The sequence below is a fragment of the Phycodurus eques genome, chromosome 11 (assembly GCF_024500275.1).
Source record: "Phycodurus eques isolate BA_2022a chromosome 11, UOR_Pequ_1.1, whole genome shotgun sequence".
Lineage (NCBI taxonomy): Eukaryota > Metazoa > Chordata > Actinopteri > Syngnathiformes > Syngnathidae > Phycodurus > Phycodurus eques.
Genome location: NC_084535.1, coordinates 21,795,976 through 21,816,975, shown reverse-complemented (window position 1 = coordinate 21,816,975; position 21,000 = coordinate 21,795,976). Strand labels below are relative to the sequence as shown.

The 21,000-nt window shown below is 40.7% G+C and overlaps 2 protein-coding genes across 5 annotated transcripts in view; one reads left to right on the top strand and one right to left on the bottom strand.

Annotated features, from left to right (window-relative positions):
* Positions 1–1,197: 1,197 nt before the first annotated feature.
* epcam (epithelial cell adhesion molecule) lies at positions 1,198–4,042 on the top strand. The gene is made up of 9 exons (XM_061689953.1): positions 1,198–1,491; positions 2,231–2,332; positions 2,424–2,685; positions 2,774–2,839; positions 2,952–3,018; positions 3,108–3,206; positions 3,290–3,487; positions 3,566–3,610; positions 3,694–4,042. The coding sequence occupies exons 1-9, from the start codon at positions 1,431–1,433 to the stop codon at positions 3,715–3,717; spliced, it is 924 nt and encodes a 307-aa protein (XP_061545937.1). The 5' UTR covers positions 1,198–1,430; the 3' UTR covers positions 3,718–4,042.
* A 3,014-nt stretch (positions 4,043–7,056) lies between these two features.
* Positions 7,057–21,000, bottom strand: part of plekhh2 (pleckstrin homology domain containing, family H (with MyTH4 domain) member 2) — a 41,689-nt gene continuing 27,745 nt past the window's right edge. For 2 of the 4 annotated variants that reach the window (XM_061690455.1, XM_061690454.1), the window contains exons 17-31: positions 20,779–20,859; positions 19,891–20,070; positions 19,696–19,804; positions 19,087–19,199; positions 17,777–17,956; positions 14,978–15,075; positions 14,081–14,258; positions 12,955–13,113; positions 12,706–12,803; positions 11,951–12,092; positions 11,725–11,861; positions 10,955–11,084; positions 10,221–10,307; positions 9,796–9,945; positions 7,057–8,392 (exon numbers count right to left, since the gene is read on the bottom strand). In XM_061690455.1, coding sequence (XP_061546439.1) covers positions 8,228–8,392; positions 9,796–9,945; positions 10,221–10,307; positions 10,955–11,084; positions 11,725–11,861; positions 11,951–12,092; positions 12,706–12,803; positions 12,955–13,113; positions 14,081–14,258; positions 14,978–15,075; positions 17,777–17,956; positions 19,087–19,199; positions 19,696–19,804; positions 19,891–20,070; positions 20,779–20,859 — 2,007 coding nt within the window. In that variant the 3' untranslated portion in view covers positions 7,057–8,227. Of the gene's footprint in view, positions 8,393–8,467; positions 8,596–9,795; positions 9,946–10,220; positions 10,308–10,954; positions 11,085–11,724; positions 11,862–11,950; positions 12,093–12,705; positions 12,804–12,954; positions 13,114–14,080; positions 14,259–14,977; positions 15,076–17,776; positions 17,957–19,086; positions 19,200–19,695; positions 19,805–19,890; positions 20,071–20,778; positions 20,860–21,000 lie in introns of all 4 variants that reach the window. The other 2 variants (XR_009769467.1, XM_061690456.1) reach the window with 2 other exon arrangements.

The following is a 21,000-nucleotide window of genomic DNA, read 5'->3' as shown; positions in this document are numbered from 1 at the left end:
AGCAATTCAGGGAAGCTCCTTTTATACCCAATCATGGCACCCACCTGTTCCCAATTAGCCTGTTCACCTGTGGGACGTTCCAAACAGGTGTTTGATGAGCATTCCTCAACTTTCTCAGTCTTTTTTGCCACCTGTCCCAGCTTTTTTGGAACGTGTTGCAGCCATAAAATTCTAAGTTAATGATTATTTGCTAAAAACAATCAGGTTTATCAGTTTGAACATTAAATATTTGTAGTAACTTTGTAGTGTATTCAATTCAATATATTGGTCGAACATGATTTGCAAAATCATTGTATTCTTGTTTACGTTTAACATAACGTCCCAACTTCATTGGAATTGGGGTTATAGATAGTATAGCTATATTATTTACTTATTTAATAGTCATGGTCAAGGACACAACAATGACTGTATGAATATCTGTCACATAAACAATCACTGAAACGTGAAGCTGTGATTCATCTACATTGACTGTGACTCACAATAGTTAAGAAATGCGTTCTTAAAAATGGTTTCAGTCTTAAAACTGAGTGACTCAACATACTGGCTCAGGTAATCCATTACGTCATCAGGTGACAGTGTTCAATTTTAAATGTGTTTAATAGCCAACATAAATTACCCAATGTAATATTGTATTTTAGATATTAACAGCAATATACAGTATGAAGTCCAATTGTTTTACTATAATATTGTATTATGATACAATAGTCTCCTCTGATGAGAAGCCTTTCTAAAAACATAAAGTTGAAGAACTGAACATGAAACTTTTGAATAATGAGATTATTTCCCCTTTCTCCACAATTCAAATCCTAACGTTTAAGTATTCACATTAAAATTTGGAACAAAATCCTGTTCGTATGTAACGTACATATATTTATGCCCTCTTTGTCTGGGAATAGCATCCTTTGAGATAAATGTCACATGAAACCATTTTATTAAATAAATTTTTAGAAATGTTTAGTAATTGCAATCTTTTTGAATACCTCAAATAAAATGGCAAATGTCTGTGTTTACTGTTGTGACAAGCCGAAAGTAGCATAGAAAAGCTTTCAAACGATAAGGTGGAGCACCTCATGACTAAATATGGTCACACCGGAAAAGGTGCGTGGGATTTTATTTTCCAGCTTGCGCCTCCTTCACCGGCTATGCAAATTAATATGACGTATTGAGACTACCTGCGTTATAAATTGTCTCTTCGTGACTGCTTATCAGTTAGTCGACACCCAGAAAGCGATTGAGTCAGCTCGACTGGGAGTTCACTTGAGAGAAAAACACGCCTGTTGCTGCCCAAACAGGTTTGACGTGGACACACCTGTAGGAAAAACAGCAAGCTTTGTTTCTCCGCTCCATTTTGACCTCTGTGGACGACGGACGGATCGAAAGCAAACGAAGGACGCCTTGAGACGAACTTGTTTTGAGCCTTGAATTCTACTATGAAGATGTGGCTTGCCCTTGTTCTTGTCGCCCTCGCGGCCGGAGCCTCAGCCCAAAGCTGTAAGTAATTGGTTTTATTTTCGCTGTGCTTTCAGCGTCGAACAACATCCTTCACTTTGTCAACAACCATTTTTTATTTATTTATTTATTATTATTATTTTTTTAATTATTATTATTATTTTTTTTTAATTTATTTTTTTTAAATATATATATTGCTTCAAGAAACTCTAACGTTTTAAAAACTGTATTATTTGGGGTTTAGTTTTATACCGTGTTTTAATTATCTCACCCTACCTGTTTGTTTTAATCATCGTGACTCGGGTTAGTCGCACTAATGTTGGTCGTCTGGAACCATTTGACGTGTTTTATTTGCTAGGAGAAATTTCATTTAAAACTTAATGCGGATGTCAAACGCCGTTTCGTTGCTGAGTGGGGGTGGGGAATTTGTTAGTCCCGCTCCCCCGGGACTTCTCTGTTTCTGAAACCAACGCCCATGACTTGAATTTGCTCGGCGTCTTTCTTGCTTTGCTTGCTAGCTAGCCGTCTTAAAAAGGCTTCAGCTTTCATGATCTAGGCCCTTTTTGTCGTCTTTATTTTTAGAAGCCTTCCCATCATTTTGTAAACTATCAAATATTAATTTAATTTAAAAGGCAATTTTGAGCTGAACTCGTCAAAGAAACAAGTTTTTAAATCACACAATTGAGATGCATGTCCGAGCATTAATTTTATTTCCATCAAAACTATGTGTACGTTCTGATGTTGTACCAACCCCCCCCCCCCCCCCCCCCCCCCCCCCCAGGTTCATGTAGCACTATGAAGTGGGCCACTTGTGATGGAGATCCTTGTGAGTGTTATCTCTTGGTTGGTGAACAGATGAAACAGACACTTGAATGCTCTGAGTGTAAGTATTTAATCCAACTTTATTATTATTTTTTTTTAAGTAACTTGTGTGTTCTCCTACTTGAAACATGCACCCCCATCTGTATCTTCAGTGATCCCCAAGTGCTTTCTGATGAAGGCTGAGATGTACAGAGCCAAAAAAGGCAAGGACACTCGTACTTTTGGAGGAAAGCCCGTGGAGACTGCCTTTGTGGACAATGATGGCATCTACGACCCGGAGTGTGAGAACGATGGCAAATTCAAGGCCAAGCAGTGCAACAACACAGAGGAGTGCTGGTGCGTCAACAGTGCCGGTGTTCGCCGAACAGACAAGGGAGACAAGAACCTAAAGTGTGACAAGCTGGTGGAGACCTAGTAAGTTGTTTTGTCCTCCATTTGTGTTAAGGAGAACAAGGGCAACCTGTAATTTGTTTGGACATTCCTGAAATGTTTTGTCTTCTAGCTGGGTTCGTCTTCAGCTGACTCACAAACCAGTGCCAGATTCTGTGGATGCTAACCAATTGAAGGTGTAAGTATATGCAATATACTGACTTTTGGAGAGCTCAGAATAGAGTGAGATGTATTGATTTGGGCACTGTATGTGAAAACATTTGCTGTAAAGACTCTTTCTTACCTAACAGGGCTATTGCTGATGCTATCCACAAGCGTTATGTAAACTTTAACAAAGATATGGTGAAAGAGATTGAGGCAAGTGGATGCTTAAGTGTCTATTTTAGTTTAACATGCATTTTAAACATCTGCTGTTGTAACTAACAACCCCCCCCCCCCCCCCGTAGTATGACCCTGATGCCCGTATGATTGTGGTGGATGTGATGAAGCCCAAGGGAGAACGCGAAAGCGATTTGACCAAAATGGCCTACTACATGGAGAAAGATGTGCGGCTATGCAAGTTTTCAATTTATTTATTTTTTTCAATTTTTTTTTACTTGTCATACTGACTCTCGTCGTCTTCACACAGGTAAAAGTGTTGCCGCTGTTCAACGACCAGGAGCCGTTTGAGCCTGTTGTGGGCAGCCAGAGGATGGAGATGGAGAACATCTTGGTGTACTACGTGGATGAAGAGGCACCGACATTCACCATGAAGCATCTTACTGGTGGAATCATTGCAGTCATCGTGGTGGTCGTGCTGGCTGTGGTGGCCGGCCTGCTACTCCTGGTGAGTTTACGTAAAGCCACAGCTTCATCGATCATCTTAAACATTAGTTACTCACAGTTTTTGTTTCTGTTGGTGTAGTTCTTCTTCAGAAGGCGTCAGAGTCAGAAGTACAACAAAGCTCAGGTGGGTAAAACGCAATGCTTCAGAGACATCGTCAAACCTTTTTATATTTTATATTTATTGTTTACCTTTTTATTTTTGTGTAGCAAAGAGAGCTGGATCCCATGTAAATTCATGGCTGCAGGAGGCCAGAGTCATTGTTGGATCCACATACTTGCAGTGTGCCATGTCCCGTTCTACATGAGGAAGACAAATTTTTGTAAAGGAACAATCAACATGCTCGTTTTTATTGGCACTATTGATACTGCCTTCTATTTATAAGTTGTGTAAAGTTTTAAGCACTCTTCCACCTTTATGCCATGCTTCAAAAAGTAGTCGGAGTAAATGCTGCAGTTAAAATTTTAGACTCTGTTCAATGGTTTTAATTCCTTGTTTGTACAGTTTCTTACAAATGTTTTGTTTTGGATTGTTTTTAATAAAATGTTTTAAAGACTATGGTTGAAGCTTATTACTGTTTATTTAAGTGTGTGTTAGGTTGACATACTGCATTGAGTCATGAAGCGACCCTAAGCCACTCGCGCTTCTATTCTTTACAATTGAAATGTCAGTTTTTGTGAGAAAAATAAAACTTCTGTTATAGTTTCCATAAATGGTTTCTCATGTTCTTTTTCCACATGAAGCCGTTTCTGTGCCCGTTAGTCCTTGCATTAATGGCTTTTTCAGTATTTCTCGAACATTTGCTTGTTAGTACATGACAGTACAGTATACTAAATGCAGAGTGAATAGATAGCTGTTTGCTTCTGAGCTTTCCCATAAATGTAAAAAGTTTTAAGATGCACATGTGTACCTTTTGAGGAATGACAAAGCATATTTTCACTTTTGATTGAATTAATGTCCCCCCCCAAAAAATAAATTACAGTGCAAAAGTGGGTGTTAATGTAATCCAGTCTATTATTCTTTGATTGGAAAAGGTGGTGGTGTTGACTAAAAGTGGCCTTGTTTATTTACTAAAGATTAAATGTCCTGTCTTCTGTGATAGAAACTGGCACTTCAGTTTGTTGACATCTAGCCCAAACCGACATGTATGTTACTCAACCACCATGCATTAGGATTTATTTTTACTGTAGCTCATTGCGATGTGAGCGTGCGTTATTTATTGGCAAAGCTGAGTATGAGACCAGCCAGTTGGGTGACATTGAGTAGAGAAGGGAGGTGTGTATATCCACATTTGTTGTCTCTCTGAAACTGATCAGAATTGTGCTTAACCTGATCGTCAGGTTTTACCTTGCTTGTAGAAACACACACAATGTATTCATGCTAGAAGTGACACAAGAAAACCTCATTTAAAAGGACTTTACACACTGCAGGTGAAAAGTCAAAAGCCCAAGTGGCAAAAGAGCCAATCACTAAAAGACCCAAAAAAAGCTGTCAATCTGTTGCCCTACTGAAGTGGAGACAGGTGTTATTGTGTTGCCTGGTTTGGCTCCAGCTAACCCTTGACCCAAATGAGAAGGGTGTGGGGAAAATGTTGGATAATAATGACAAGAGTGTTTTTAAAATAAACTAATCCGTGAACATTTACTCAACAGCCCCAATATTAGTTAACCATGCAGAATTCAATGCAATTCAATACGAGACCATCCATCCATTTTCTGAGCTGCTTATCCTCACAAGTGTAGCTGGAGTGCTGGAGCCTCCCCCCAGCTATCATCGGGCAGGAGACGGGGTACAAATTACACGTTCTTCAGTATGTTTATATTAGAATTTGGCAGATATGCTGTAGAGGCTCATCACTAAAATAAGACATACAGTATTTGTCTTTAAAAACAAAAAATGCTGGTCGTATTTGGATGTTGAAAAAGCCATTAATGCAAGGACTAACGGGCACAGAAACGGCTTATCCTCACTAGGATCGCGGGCTGCTGGAGCCTATCCTAGGTATCTTCGGGCGAGATGCAGGGTACACCCTGAACTGGTCGCCAGCCAATCGCAGGGCACATACAAACAAACAACCATTCGCGCTCACATTCACACCCAAGGGCAATTTAGAGTCTTCAATGAACCTACCGTGCATGTTTTTGGGATGTGGGAGGAAACCGGAGTACCTGGAGAAAACCCACCCAGGCATGGGGAGAACATGCAAACTACACACAGGCGGGGAGAACTGAGGCAGACGCTCTTACCAGTTAACCATCACCGTGCCGCCAATACAAGACCAGTTTTAAAACAAAAAAAAAAAATTTCTTTGTTTTGGAAAAGATGTTTTTCACACAACGATGGATTTCTTTTGTTCAGCCAGTCTCATGAAGCTAAATCTGGTAAACACAATTTTACCCTCATGCAAAGCACTTCTGGAGCTAATCACAACATTACTAAAACTATAGTAGTATACTAGTGTCTTTGAGAGATATGAGGTGATTGGACTTTATTTATTCTTCAGTTTTTCCGCATACAATAGTCACATAATAAGCAAACAGGGCAATAATATCATTATTTGTATTTAATTGTAGCTGTTTAGTTCCTTTTGCCTCACCCAATTTACGACTTCCCCCTTCGCCCTCCCTCTTTTGATCACCACAGCAACCTGGAACAAAAGCTTGTCTCAAACTAGTTCAGACAGGTCAGGTATCGTATGTCCTCCCCCCGCCTTGAATGCTGGAACGAGGGAGTGTCATTTGATGTCAGGTGCGGGTTGACGGAATCAACACGTCACGCAAGTTCACCCCAATTAGGCAGCAGGGGCAATTTTGTGGGGAGGAACAACACATCTTTGGGGGTTGGGGGTGTGAGGTGTCTCTGAATTATGACAAGGGTTTGAGCATTAATTCAATATCTTTGATACCCAGTTTGACATACTGTACATGTAATTTTGTCTTTGTCCTCACACTGAGTCATTGGCGGTTCTGATGGGGGGGGGGAGTAACACTGCGGCCTGGACCCCCCTGAGCCCCTCCCCGTACATTTACAATGGAGTACTGTAGTAAGATTTGTTTTACATTGTGTCAATGTAACGGGCGCATCAGGTGCTGACTTGAAATACCTATTCTAAGTCTACAGAGTACAGTGAAAGAATGCACGTGAAACCGAATACAATATAAAAATACCAGGAATAAATAAATACAGTGAAGCAATTTAAACAATATAGCGTGCATGCTTGCGTATGTTCAAAACTGTCCCTCTGTGACAAAAGTCCTGCCCCCCCCAAGTAAAATTGGTCAAGCACCGCTACTGCTACATGGACAACTACGTGCTACTAGGACTACTACAAAACGACAAGTTAACATCTAGTGCTTCATTCATAGTACTGTCAACTTGTGCACAGTCTTGCCTCACTAAAGAGCAGACTAGTACATGGACCTTAAACTGGATATCCAAGAGATCGAATAAATGGTCAAATGGCTTGTCATACTGAATGTTAAATTCCAGCATTGAAAATCAAACATCCCTGCAGTCATGGATTAATGTGATAAAGACCAAACACAAGGTTGGAATTGTATACAGTTGCAGTTTTATTTGTCATAGTTTCTTCACTTACACATGTTCCAGATATCATTTGAATATAATGCATTCGGACAAATGCCTTATAAACAAGCATCAATGGGAGAATTTATGAAAGTACCCTTACATTAAATGAATTATATTTCCAGTTTTAATAGCATGCCATGTGTGGTAAATGTTGCAAAGTGCAAAACGACACAGAACATCGTTCTGTGGCTTTAAGAAGGCCTTAACTATTCCTATTACGGGTGTTAGTTTCCTTTCCCTCCTGGTTAATCAGTAACTGCAAAGCACATTTCCGTGCAGGTTTGTTACTCTTTTCCAGCGAGTCCTTCTGCCTGACCAGGTCACCATATCGACAACTTCCTTTCCATTTCTGCTCTCCATTTTAATACTTAAATACTTCAGCCAGAAAATTAGGTGTACACAATCTAACGACATCGAATACAAGAGCTTTAGGAGAAAGGGAAATGATCAAAAACACATCTCAGTATGATGCAGTGAAGTTGTAAAGCACTGTAGCTATAGAATACTAAACAGTATTGTATTATTAATTTAATGACTGCTAGACTCTGGTAGTGTCAATCCAATAGTATTACGATTTTTATGAACACAATTTTGTCCTCCTCCTCCTGTATTGTTAGATGTTCTGCCTGTTCATGTTGTGCCTCACGTTTTACGGCATTTTTCACCACTTGAAACTGGTCGTTCATGTCTACTTTCATGAGCTTTCATTATTTCTTACATAACACAACCTACAATTACAGAATAGTATGCACTAGTGCAGGCACTGTGCTACACAAAAACTATGCAAATCCGTAGCCTTTGTCATTTTTATTTTTTTTTTAAATCCCCCTTTCCTCCTCCTGCAACCACAGTGTTTGTACATTAAAATGCACCAGACAGCAAAGATTAATGCTCTTGAGAACATTCGCTTCGTCAATCAGTAAACAGTGTTGACTCTTCAGCCAGCACATTCGACGGCAACACTCATAAGGAAAATGCTTCAGAATAGTTTTGTACCTTTGTACCCATAAGGCTTGCTGAATCGCTTTCAAGTGGTAAGACAACTCCCAGACATTGTGTGCAGGGAAATGTTCGAGTGCTCCCTGTAGAGGGCACAGATGTGACCGTTTCTATAAAGCGAAAGCAGGACTTCGCTGTCACAACAAGGTGGGGGCCTTACTGCAACACAGCGCTGGTGGAGACTTGCTCCTCAGCTCTTTGGCACTTCAGGCTGACAGGCTGTGCCACCATGAGAGCAGGGGCGGAGAGGTGATGCGCCGCGGCCTTCTGCTGATGCGCACTGTTGATGTAGCTGGAGATGAGGAGGGTTATCTCTCTGATCTGTTGATGAAAAGCATCAGTCAATACATCCTTGGAATGAATCACATTAAACACAGTAGGCACATTTGTTTTCACCATCTCTGGGTGAAGTTCAGCATAATTGGCGTTCATCTATTCATCAAGGAGGTGCCCTAGAGTGAGGCATCCAAGTGCTTCATTATCTCTCTGGGCGTCGGAAAGTTGACAATTGCTCCAGTGGGTCACTGTGGACATTTTGAAATCAGGTCCCCGAACAAAAACCATCAGATGATGCTTGGGGTGAAAGGTTTTTGTCATTTGTTGTGAAATCGATGTACAGACCCTTTCCAAAAAATTGGAATATCATAGAAACGTTTAGCTACGACCATAATTCCATTCAAAAAGTTAAACTTTCATAGATCATAGATTCAGGGCCCATAATTTAAACCATTTCAAGGAGTTGCATATTTTTACATAATTTGGGCTTCAAGCTCATAAAACCCATGAAATGAGGAATTCCAAAAATTGAATACTGTGAAGAAATCAGCCCAAATTTTGCAGGCCATAAATGTTTTAAACTGAGTGTCACACACTAATCATCTACTAATATCATAACATTGCGGGCGAAAGAATCACTGCCAAGGTAAACTTCATTTGTACATTTGCATTGAATCTTTAATCATTTCTTGTTTGTAAACTTTTATTTCGGTACAGTTTCTTTTAACTTTTATGTGCAATACGTTTTAATAGAATAATTATTTAATACCGTTTTGTTTATTTTCTACGGAGCCCCCCTGGTGCCAATCTATGGGGAAAATAAAATCATTGATAATCTGTTCCCTCGATTTAGTCATCTGTATCCTCAATTTACTAGACTGTAGCCTCATTTTAGAATTCTGTACCCTCAGTTTAGTCAACTGTAACCTCAATTTAGTGGGTACAGTTGACTAAACTGAGGGGTAAAGTTTACTAAACTCAGGGTACAGACAACTAAACAGAGTACAGTTGACTAAACCGAAGGTACATATTACTAAACGGAGGGAACAGATTATCAATTAATTTAATTTTTCCTATAAGTTTGGAACCAGGGGGTCTCTGTAATTTTCCCATATATTTAAGTGCAGTGTTAATATTCCAACTGTTCATAATGTTACATTGGCTTAAATGTTAAATGTACTTTGCTATTGTATTTTAGCATTGGTCATGATGGTGTTATTTTAAGAGCTAAGAATTTTTCTAGGTGGTCTAGTAAAGTGCTGCTGAGAAAGAAACTGGAAGTTAAAAAAACAAACAAACAAAAAAAACAACAAAAACAAACAAACAAAAAAAACATCCAAGGCTTTTGATCAGACACTTGTAATTTAACAAACCTACAGCTATTTCTTGTTTATGTGCTTGCGTTCTTTTACGGATTAAAGCAGAGTTTGATGCAGTTTTCCACTAACCTTCGAGACGTCCATAGCAAACGTATGATTCTCTGACGGTTTGTCTTTTGTCGTGTTGTTACCGTTGTTCTGTGCCACCACAAGCATGAAGTCCTGTTTGCAGCCCCCAAATGTCATCACATTTTTGTAGGGGTGGGACACCAGTGGTTTCTGTATAAACATAATATTAATGGATCGTGATTGAGGTTATGATGGTCTTGGTGAACATTACGCAAGCAAAATCGGCCTTTTGATGACTTTTGCTACAGAAACAAATTGTCAAGCGTTGGCTTGACAACAACTTAATTACTTGGTGACAATTGTCGTCTCCTGTTCTTAGTGTCAAAAACACATTTCAAATTACCTTCCAAAATTTTTAATTCAATGAATATAGCAGCTCAGGAGACTGAATAAATGTGTGTGTGGGTGTTCAGAGGGATGCTCACAATAGAGTTGTGCTCCAAAATACTGATACCATCTTCGTGAACCGCCAGCCAAACACGTGCTGCTGGGTCTGAAGAGGGAGTGATGGACTGAAAACACAAATCAAAATTGCAAATTCATCTATCGCATTGTACACTTTTCTCTTTGCATCAAAAGTTGTTTTGCTCTACTAAGATTGTTCTCCGTTGAACCATTTCAGCAAAAATATTGTAATTGTGTATTGTGTTGTGTTTCATAACCATTGTTTACATGATAGCATGACTCACAATGACTTTGAATGATATCCAACGCAAGATAGCTGAGATCAAATAAAAAACAATGACTGCACCACCACTCCAAATTTTCAAACAAACTTTCTTCCCAGGTTTTTTTAAAATTTGTTTTATCCTTTGTGTAAATTTAAGGCTGCGTTTACACTGTCTGGATGAAGTGATGATTCCGATTTTTTGCTTTCTAGTGGCACAATTCAGAAAGAACCGCATGGAATCCGATTTCCTTAAAAAACTGGTACAGTTCGGATACCTGCCAGTGCAAGGGAAGTGCAAACGAACAACACGTATTAAAATAAAAACCGCTTTAAAACTAAACTACAGCAAAAGCATAGACCATTCAATATGGTCTAAATATGCTACATTGGACAAGTGTTGATTATAAAAGTATTGTCAGGGTTACCAAAGATATAATCTGTAAACATATTTTTTTGAGGACTTTATATTTGAGTTGACACAACCCTCACCTCAGCTTCAAACAGTTTGGCACCAAAGAAAGGCCACTTCTTAGCAACAGTCAGGTAAATCCTGACGCACTCAGATGAACTTCGACCTCTGAGAGAGGACCAGCGACCAGAGAGACGCTGGAGCAATTGTCTGAAAGCAACAAAATCATCAATCATAGAATTGAAACCTTCCAAAAGGTTTGTTGTGGTGCACAACTTAATCCATTATTAGGGCGCGAGTACCAGGAGGCGGTGAAGGACCTCTTGGAATGTGTTCTTCCAACAAATGAGTCACCTTTTTGGGAGTATCAATATACACGAAAACTCACACATTTTCGCAAGCACGTACATCCTGTTAAAAATTGATCTATATTCGGTGTGCCGAATATGACCCTCGCAAAACCCACCCAGTAGGATCCTCTAGAAAGGTTTGGAAAAAAGCAGTCAGTGTGACACATCAACACTAAATCGGTGGACTATCATAACATGATGCTTGAAAATGTCTCAAGGACCCACGTCTGAAACAGGAACAGGAAGTCGGCCATTTTGGTCTGAAGCAGCGACTTTGGGCGGATTCCAGGGCTTGTATTTTGAAAAACTCCTACTAGGTCCAAATGAGCCCCAATCTGAACCAGGCCCAGTACACATATACGAGACAGACGAGCGACACTACATTGCACAGCTTTTCTGCCTACGCTCTCAGACTATAATGCCAAGGATTCATTTGGTGCTTGCAGCTTAATATTATTATTATTATATAAAATAGTACTTCATTAAGTGTATTCTACTACCTAAGGTGTTCCTCAGATGGGGTACAACGGTAGTGTTTGGGGTAGAACTTGTCCAGCACCTGCTTCAAGGTTTGGTTGGACTTAGTTTGAACTGGTCTGGAAGTCAAGAAGGGACGTTCAAAGTCCCCGGCCTCAACCTAAATAAAACAGACAATGAAAATACAACAAATATTTTAAAAAACAAAGAAGTAATATAGATGTCAGGAACATCTAGGAACTTTCAGACCTGAGCCAGTAAGGCAGCCATTTCCAGAGCCAGCTCCTTGTTGACAGGGAAGTGTCCTGCTCCAATGGCCTCATTGATCTGATAGGCCAACAACAATCTTTCCCTCTCTGACTCCCCCCTCACCTGGCTGGAGAAGTATAGTCTGGAACGGTAAAGATGGTCGTTAAAATCGTATAAGCCTGTTTCGATATACTGGTCTATTTGTGGCGCTACACTACATGGATGAAAGCATTGGGACACCTGGAGGAAGTAAAGTAGAAGGACATAGAGTTGGTCCTCCTTCTGCAGCTTCCACTCTTCTAGAAATCCTTCCTACAATAACTAAGAATAAACTCGTTGATATTTCCTGTCAATTTACTCTAAAGAACATAAGTGAGGTCAGATGTCTTCCAACCATGCCTTGATGGGAATTCCTGGAGTTGGAAGCACAAAATTGTCTAAAATGCAGACGCATTACAAATAAAAATGACCAACGTGCTCCGTCCCATCTGTGAATGATTACGGTCGATAAATTATTCATTGTGAATGTGGCTACGATGTGTCCCAAACCTTTTGTCCAAATAGCAACCTTGTCCTGTAATTAGGATTGCTTAGCTCAAACTCGTTTTTCCACAATGTTCAATGCATGTACTGTTATACTGTACATCATTAACCATTATTGTTACAAGGCAAACAACAACATTCTTTGTATGTCACTGTGCCACATGTACTGTATATTAATGCTTTAGTATTAACGCCTATATTTCTTGGCATACCTGTTCTTGTAGGTGAGGCGGACTGTTCTGGTGTTTTCTGACTTTCCAGTGTGCTGCTCTTTGGATACTTGTTCCCATTTGGATATAATATCACAAATCTGCCGTAGACATATAGAAGACGTAGACAGAAGAATAGTTAAGAGAGGCAAACGGGGGGAAACATGTAACTTCCACACACAACGCACACGATTTTGTTATTTAAAATATCCACCAAACAGACTGAAGCATTTAGATGCTTGAAAAATGCACCTTGACGTTCCCTTGAAGCAAGCAGTGTTCCACCTCTCGCCCGGTAGGGTCATCAGTGTACAGACTGAAACCTGACAGCCCCGTTTTCCTCATGCCGGTGTCCTGGTTGAGGCGACACTGGAATTCATCCACTGTGGTTGACGCATCAAAACTGACCACCTATAAAAAGGCAATTGCTCTTAGCAAGATTACACTTATGACATTATGCCAAGTGATTTAAAAAAAAAAAAAATTCTACCAAATGTGTCCCTAAACTAAAATCCTCCAATGGGTCACGCATTGCAACAAGCAAATACAATTCCTACACATGAAGGCATGCAGAAAAGCGTGCAAAGCCAGAATGAGAGTGCACCTCAGTGGTGTCGTGACTCTCGATAATGCAGACCACCATTTCTCCAACAACTAATTAGTGAAATTCCACTGCCACCTCCATATTAATAGCATTGCTTTGGCAGGGACTGGCGTAAAACTCGATTTGTAATGAATGTTGTCTATATGCTAACTAACAAGTGACATTTGGGCCGGAAAACCAACAGATTAACCAGATTTGTCAATTTTATCGTCCAAACACGCAGGTTATAGGTGTACAAATTTGTTGCTATGGCCAACAAACTAAAACTTACAATCATAAACCCTTCAGCTCAGCAAAATCTTGTGTGAGCCATCAATGTCAGTGCATATATTGTAACCCTACAAACCAGCTAATTTGGTCATTTGAACAAATGCTGGTGGCTAACAATAACATTCACAAAGCTGACAACAGTAGGGCTATATGGTTGAATAAATGAAATAAAATGATGACATGGGAATGCCCATTGTTTCAAAGTGAGACCAACAATGTATTTTGACTGGCACGCTCAAACTTCTGACTATTTGACCTACCAAAATTTACCCTAAATCAGAACACACCAGTACGGTGCAGAGACTATATGAACAGACTGTTTCATATACGTCAACCACATGTGGCTTGAGGGAATATCGAAATTGTTTGCATTAACTGCAGTCTTTACGAAGCCACTCACTTTATACCAACACGTCACCACTGTGGTGTTCGAACGAGCTTTTCAAATAGCTTTGTCACAGTCACTCTGTCATCATTGTTATCTTTTGTCTTTATTATTATTACCTGGTAGGTGTTATTAAGGAAGTGAACAGGCACACTAAAGGGCAGGGAGTGGTGATAGGGATTCCTGAGCAGAATAGACAGGATCTCCATGCGGGATGGTCTGGCCTGCCTCTCACCCTTCTGCTGGGTGCGTCCCAGTGAACGCTGGCAGTAAATGGCATATTTGCCCACCTCAGTCCTGGGGACAGAATTGAAGGTATTGATACATTTATTGGCCATAAAGTGTGTTTACAAACACTGTCACAATCAAAGAATATCCTAAATAAGAGGAATACATAAGCATAATGTTGAAATAATAGCTAGTTGACAGTGTCAATCAATTATAGCATTATAGTATTGTCTTTACAGATAGAAAGGCAAATTATATATACATATATTGTCATACTATAATTCACTGATGATACAAATTCAACGACTATTTTCATCAATTGTAGGAACTGGGCTCAAATTATCATCAGGGTAGTACTGGAACAAAGACAGCAAACAAATATTAAAATACATTTAGAGCAACCAGCATGACAAGCACTTAATTTTGGATGGTATTTGTATGAGGTAGACACGCACTGGAACAAGATAATATAGTTAAACACATGGTTTTCCCAAAATGGCTGCGAAGCAGTGCAAACAAGAATGAATTGCAAGGTCATTATTACAAAATTATTGTGAGCCAAGACCCCACGAAGCACACCTGAACTCCCATAATGACAGTAAATTCATGGAGTTTTTTTTGTTTTAATGGACACATCTACCCATTATGTCATGTCTACTGTAATGAGCGATTGTTATAGGAAAACATATTTAGACCAAATCAGGAAATCGTTAGAATTTTTCATGTGTTTTTGGTTTTTTTTAATATGTGGTGGAGTCTAGTGAATCAGCTCAGTGGTGTTTTGTCACCTGGAGTCCCCATGTCTTTTGAGATGAACTTGGAGCAGCCAGAAGAAAGGATGCTGAGGCAGAAACAGTCCAACACACAAGGCTAAAAACTGCCAACCCTGAAGAGTGACAAATGGCGTTTTCAAACACATATGCATCAAGACAGTACCGCGAGTTTTAAAGTGCAACACAAGCTCTGCCTCATCTGAAGTCATCCAGTTTGGTACATACTGTATCACTATGAAGCAATGAACAATCCACTTTACAATACTCTGCAGCAGGACCTTAGTTCCTTTTCCGAAAGACTCGTTCAGCTGCGAGCCATAAACAAAGTTTTAGGTTATATTTCATACCATTCATTTCAGTTGTAGAGCAACTATCAACTGTGTGGGTGATACATACTTCCTAATAATATGCAATAGAAGTGATCTATGTCTGTCTGCCTGCCTCCCTGCCCACCTGACCGTTCACCCGTTTACCCATCCATCCATCTAGCCACCCACCCACCCACCCACCTATCTAGAAATGAGCCCATTTTTACTCCAACCATCCAACTTCTACAGCGTTTGTCCTCATTAGAGTCCGAGGTGAGCTGGAGCCTATTGCAACTGACTTTGGCCGAGAGGAGGGATACACCCAAGACTGGGACAACCAAGATCAAATCCATGCAAACACAAGGGGAAGACGGGTGCTGCCAGGGTTTTCGGGTCCTGCGGGGAAAAAATTTTTTTTCAGCCCCTTATATCCGATTTCTATAGTGCGTTTCCTCACCAATGCAATGGGTGAGCTGGAGCCCATCCTTTTTTTCTTTTTTTTTTAACATGTCCTATTCAGCTGCATGGCCGTGCAGAATGGTGGATCTGTATGCCTTTTGTGCTGTAACAGTTTTGCTGTGGAACGGGAGTTTGAAATACTCCCTCTGTTTAATTTGTTTATTATTTTTGTTACTTATTCTGATGTTTATTGAAAATGCAGCCGGACAGAAAAGGGTTTTAAGGGATAGACAGAGGGACAGAACGGACACGGGGAATAGGGGTGTGAACCACAGCAGACCGAGTCTATGTATTTGACTACAAGTAACATTACAAAGTCAAAATGCATTCTGATATGTGGACTGGGGGAGGGACAACCAGTGAGGACATGCAACAGCTAACTAATAGGATAAGATGAGAGAGGACAGGACATGGGAGATGAGCAAGGAAAGTGCTACTGATGAGTAGTGTGGTGGAATGCTTTTATAGTGTCTAAACACCTGTAAGAACCTGTGAGTTGCTATCTTGTGTTATTGTTAGTTGTCACAGCATAAGCAATTCAAGCCTATAGCATGTTTATAGAGCGTATTAGTGAATGAACACCATAACACATGCATGTTAGTCAACTAGTGTATGGAGTTGCTCTGCCGGCACACTGAGGAAAGGGGGGCCCGGCCCCCTCCACTAGCAAGGGAGGGCCGAGCCAGCTGGCCCATCCCGTGGGGGAATCAGCCAGGGCGACTCCATCCAATCCCAAGGACGCAGGGCGCTCCCCCCGCCCAACCGAAGCGTCCCGACAAGAACCTGAAGGGAGGGGGCAAGGGGACCGGTCCACCAACCCCCACGCCCAATTCACCCAATGGACCCCACTGCCGACACCATGCCCGCAAAGCAAGGGGGTCCCAACCCGAGAAGGGTTGGGACCCTTCAGCTGCCACCCGAGAAGGCAACAGCCCACCAACAGTGAGCCCATCCTGATTGACTTTGGGTGAAAAGTGGATGCACCCTTTCAACTTGGAACTTCAACATTTTTTTTTATTAATTTGTCCCTGGACGGCAATTGGTTATGCAGCATGACAACAAAAACGGTACAGTACATGCAAATAGGGTCATAGGGAGAAGGGGGGAAGCGACCCTGAATATAATGGGAGGCAGGTTGACCACCAAAAAGCATTATACATAAAAACAAAAATGCATTTTTAAAATTGGTGAGTCTTTCGAAAATCCCTCCCTAACTTCTCCCCTTGCATTTAAAAAAAGCTATATCAGTGAGGGTGAATGAATTTCTGAACCTATTGCTCCGAGTAGGGGGTAATCTGTATCTGGAGCCAGAAGGCAAAAGCTGTAACTCTATGTAAATTAGATGGGTCCTGTCAGAAAGAATGGCTTTGACTTACTTTTAACCTGTCTGCTGTGGACAGTACACTCTGCTTTATTACAGTGATTTTACTGCACATATCCCTTTTTTTTCCCTGAGCTCCAGTGGTGCAATTGGGCAGTACTTATTTGATAGTACTCTGTAGAGCAATGCCGAAGTTGTGACTTTGAGTCTCACCTGGAGTAGACTTTTGGGCCAGCCGCGGCTAAGTGGTCAAAATCGCCAGCAAGGGTCAAATCTGTGCCATCGACCTGCCGAAGAGTGTGGGTACACACAATAAAAAAATAACATTTCCTGTGTGAATGTGCATGTTCTCCCTGTGCTTGTGTGGATTTTCTCCAGGTACCTGAGCTTCATTCACATTCCAAAACATGCAAGTTAGGTTAATTGAAGACTCTATACTGTATTGGTCAAGTTGTGAATTTGAATGGTTGTTTTTCTATATGTGCCCTGGATAGGCTGGTTATCAGATCAGGGTGCACCCCGCCTCTTGCATAAAATCAGATGGGAAAGGCTCCAGTTCCAGTTCACCCCCGACCCTAGTGAGGATAGATGCCAACAGTGCCCTCTGTTGTTGACATGATTGAGAACGCACGGGCGGATGCTTCATATCAAGATCACGTGACTGTAGCGAACTGAAGCTCGCTTGATGATCAGGCTGCTGTTGCTACCAGTGGCGAGCATGCGCACCTGCAGGGGGCCCGGGTGGCCGTGCGGCTGCTTCTTTCGGGTCTGCTTGATGAGCTGGCAGAAGAACTCATTCTGAAGCTCAGGGTGGGTCAGACACACCTGCAGGGCGCTCTGAGCCAGGGAGACGTGATAGTCGATAGCCGGGGCATCGATGGCCACATTTATGAACAGCTGACAAGTCTGAGAAGAAAAGTAATAGCCACTTTTATGACAAGGAGCACAGAAGTACTTTTACTCTGAGCCCTATATCAACACCAAATAGCCCTTTAAATTGGGAAGGTAACCCATTCTGGAAAACAGCAGTGTCTCAGAACCAGTGGTGAGCATTCCAGGCCCTGATTTATATGTATTTAGATACTAAATACTAATATTTACTCCCTGAAATTATTATTATTTATTCCTAACAGTCTGTTCTCTTCATTTCATAATGTCCATCTTTAGTTTGTATGGATGTTAGATTTTTCTTTTTAGTTTGTTTGGCCAATCAGATTTTAGTCTCTATGTGCTGCCATGTGAATCAAATTTGCCCAGGGCCTTCAGAACCAGTTATTTCCAAAACGTATAAACTTTGAGAATCTTTTCTGCACAAATAAATACGCCCAGCTCACTAAAAGTGGACAGCAAAATAGAACCCGGAAGAGACCAGATTGTCGCGCTTGCCTGGCCGCCTCAGACTGCGACTTGGTTGGCCGCGAATTGGCCTGGAGAGAGGGACCACTGCGTCGCGCTCACCTGCGTCCGGCTCAGAATGCTCCTCAGGGTCGGCCGCGAGCGCGCAATGTTACACTAAATGTTTCCGGTTTGGTGTTGTATTTTTTGGAATGCAGCCGTCTGCGTATAGGACTCGCACCACCATTATATAACTTTACCATAGATTTCAAGTAGAGAGCTCTCTCGCTTTTGTTGTAGAGAGCTCTCTCGCTTTTGTTGCTAACCTGAGTTAAATAATCGGGCCAAGAAACTATAGTGGTGTCCTTTTACGCAAGGTTGGTCCCCCTCCCCCCCGCAAGTTTCATGAGCCAAAGATGCACGAGAGCAAAAGATTGACAGGCTATTCGGTCAAACATCCTGTCACTACACTCTGTGATGAGCTATTCTTGTCTCGCCGTACCTAGTTGTAAAAAAATAATTACAATTAAATTAGAAGCATTAGATGGGGCCAGAGATGGGTGATTCTTCAAAAGATCATTTTAATAATATTCTACTGTCAGTTCATACAGAGAGTTTAAACATATATGACAAAAAAGTGTTGTTTTTTTCAACTGTAAATTGTCCCTTTAAGCAAGGAAAGCATATGCATACTCCCGCACCTTAAAGAGTTTGACAGCCTCTGTTTGCAGGGCCTCTGAGGGCAGCGTGGTCAGGGGGGACAATAGAGCCTCCTTACTGAAACATAATGCTGGGTGTCTCCAGATATGAGAGTCTGGAAATCAAAGTATAAAGTTTGAAGAAAACACATCTAACAAATGGAACATTATGAAAGCAGCACTCATTGAAACACTTGGAAAGTCATTATCTCTATACATAGACACGGATATAGTCAGAAATTAGATGGGTCTGGTTTAGATTGCAGGCAAATCCGCTTTTTTGATCTGACGATCAGATATTGACGTTCGACTGTCCACACTGTCAATTGCAAGTGACCAGATCGGACTTTTTGCTCCCACACAACTCTGAACTGACCTGTCTGCACAGGTTGCTGTGGTAATAGGCGTCAGTAGTATGTTGGTGAGGCCATTTACAAACATGAACGGACAAGCAGTGGGTGGGGTGGGGGTGGGGGGAATAAAAAAAATAAAAAATAAAAATCATGTGATGCTTGTTGTTCAGACTTTATAAAATCAAAACTAATAATGTGTGGAGATGATAGAAAATCAGATTTGGGTTGGCAGTCTGAGCAAGGCCTTAGAAATGCTTACTTGGATCTCCATCCACTTTAAAGAGTTTTCCCACCAGTTTTTCAAACTCAGTGCCGACTTTCCCCAACATGGTTCCTGCTGCAACACACAGGTGGTACAGCCACGAATCCTAAACAACACCATGAATTTTGTCAGCTATTTGAACTCCATACATACTATGTTTATTAAAGTGTAGTTTGGAGTAAACAGACTGACCTTCTCATAGTGAGATTCGATGAGAAGGTAAATTGGATCTTGATCCTGTGGATGGATGGCGATAGTAAAAGCCACTACCTGTGATCCGCCCCCACATGCTTTCAGGCCATCGTCCGAGTCCCGAGACCTGTCCATCTCCTCCACCTGGGCATCCCAAAGCTTAATCTGACCAAGTGGAAACTGAGAACATACAAACAGAACAGTCAAATCAGTAAGGGATCATTTTTATTTTTCACTCCATCACTCACCTAGCATTTGTGGTTGGAATCTACTTTTAAGCTTATATGGTAAATACAAATAGACAATGGTAAAGAAACATTTGTACAGAAAAAGCTCTTAAAAACGATGCTTGTGACCTGTTGATCAAATTTGTGTCACATATGGAGACACAAATTGGAAGCATTTAAAGTGCTTAACACATTTAGCACACCACCCAGTGTAAGGGTTATACCAATGCTACCGAAATCACCTACACCAACATGTAATATTTAACATTTTCAATGCTGAAATAAAACAAAAATATTTTTATGTATGAATTTTCTGTCTACTGCTGTTCTGCAAGAAAACTGAAAATATGGTAATGCACATGAATTATTTCTGAATATTCTGTTAACCGATTAAGATGTCCATTATAGTTCTTATTTTAATCAAATTTCTCAACGGAAAATGTGTTTTTACGGTTTTGTGTTATGTTTGATTAGATTCTGATTTCTCAGAAAATGACACTGAGTTTTTATGATGATCATCATTACTCCATGGTAAAATTTATTATTATTTGGATTACAGTTTCTGAAAAAATATATATATATATACGATGCCATTTCCAGCAACAACATCCATTTTAACCTGTAAAAGTAATAGAGGTACAATAAGATTTATAAATTGTACCTTGTCCTCTTGGCTACGAAAGTAGTACAGAGTTTTGCCAATCAGAGGACACCAAACCCGCTTGGAAGAGCCATGCTTTACCTGCAATTGACAAAAGAAATTTCATCAATTCTGAAATTGCTTTGAATTCAATGAAAATAGTTCAATGAGAATAGTGCAGTGTGCGTGATGAAAAAACATGGGAGGGAAATATACAGTAATGACTTTCATGAGGGAACAGTT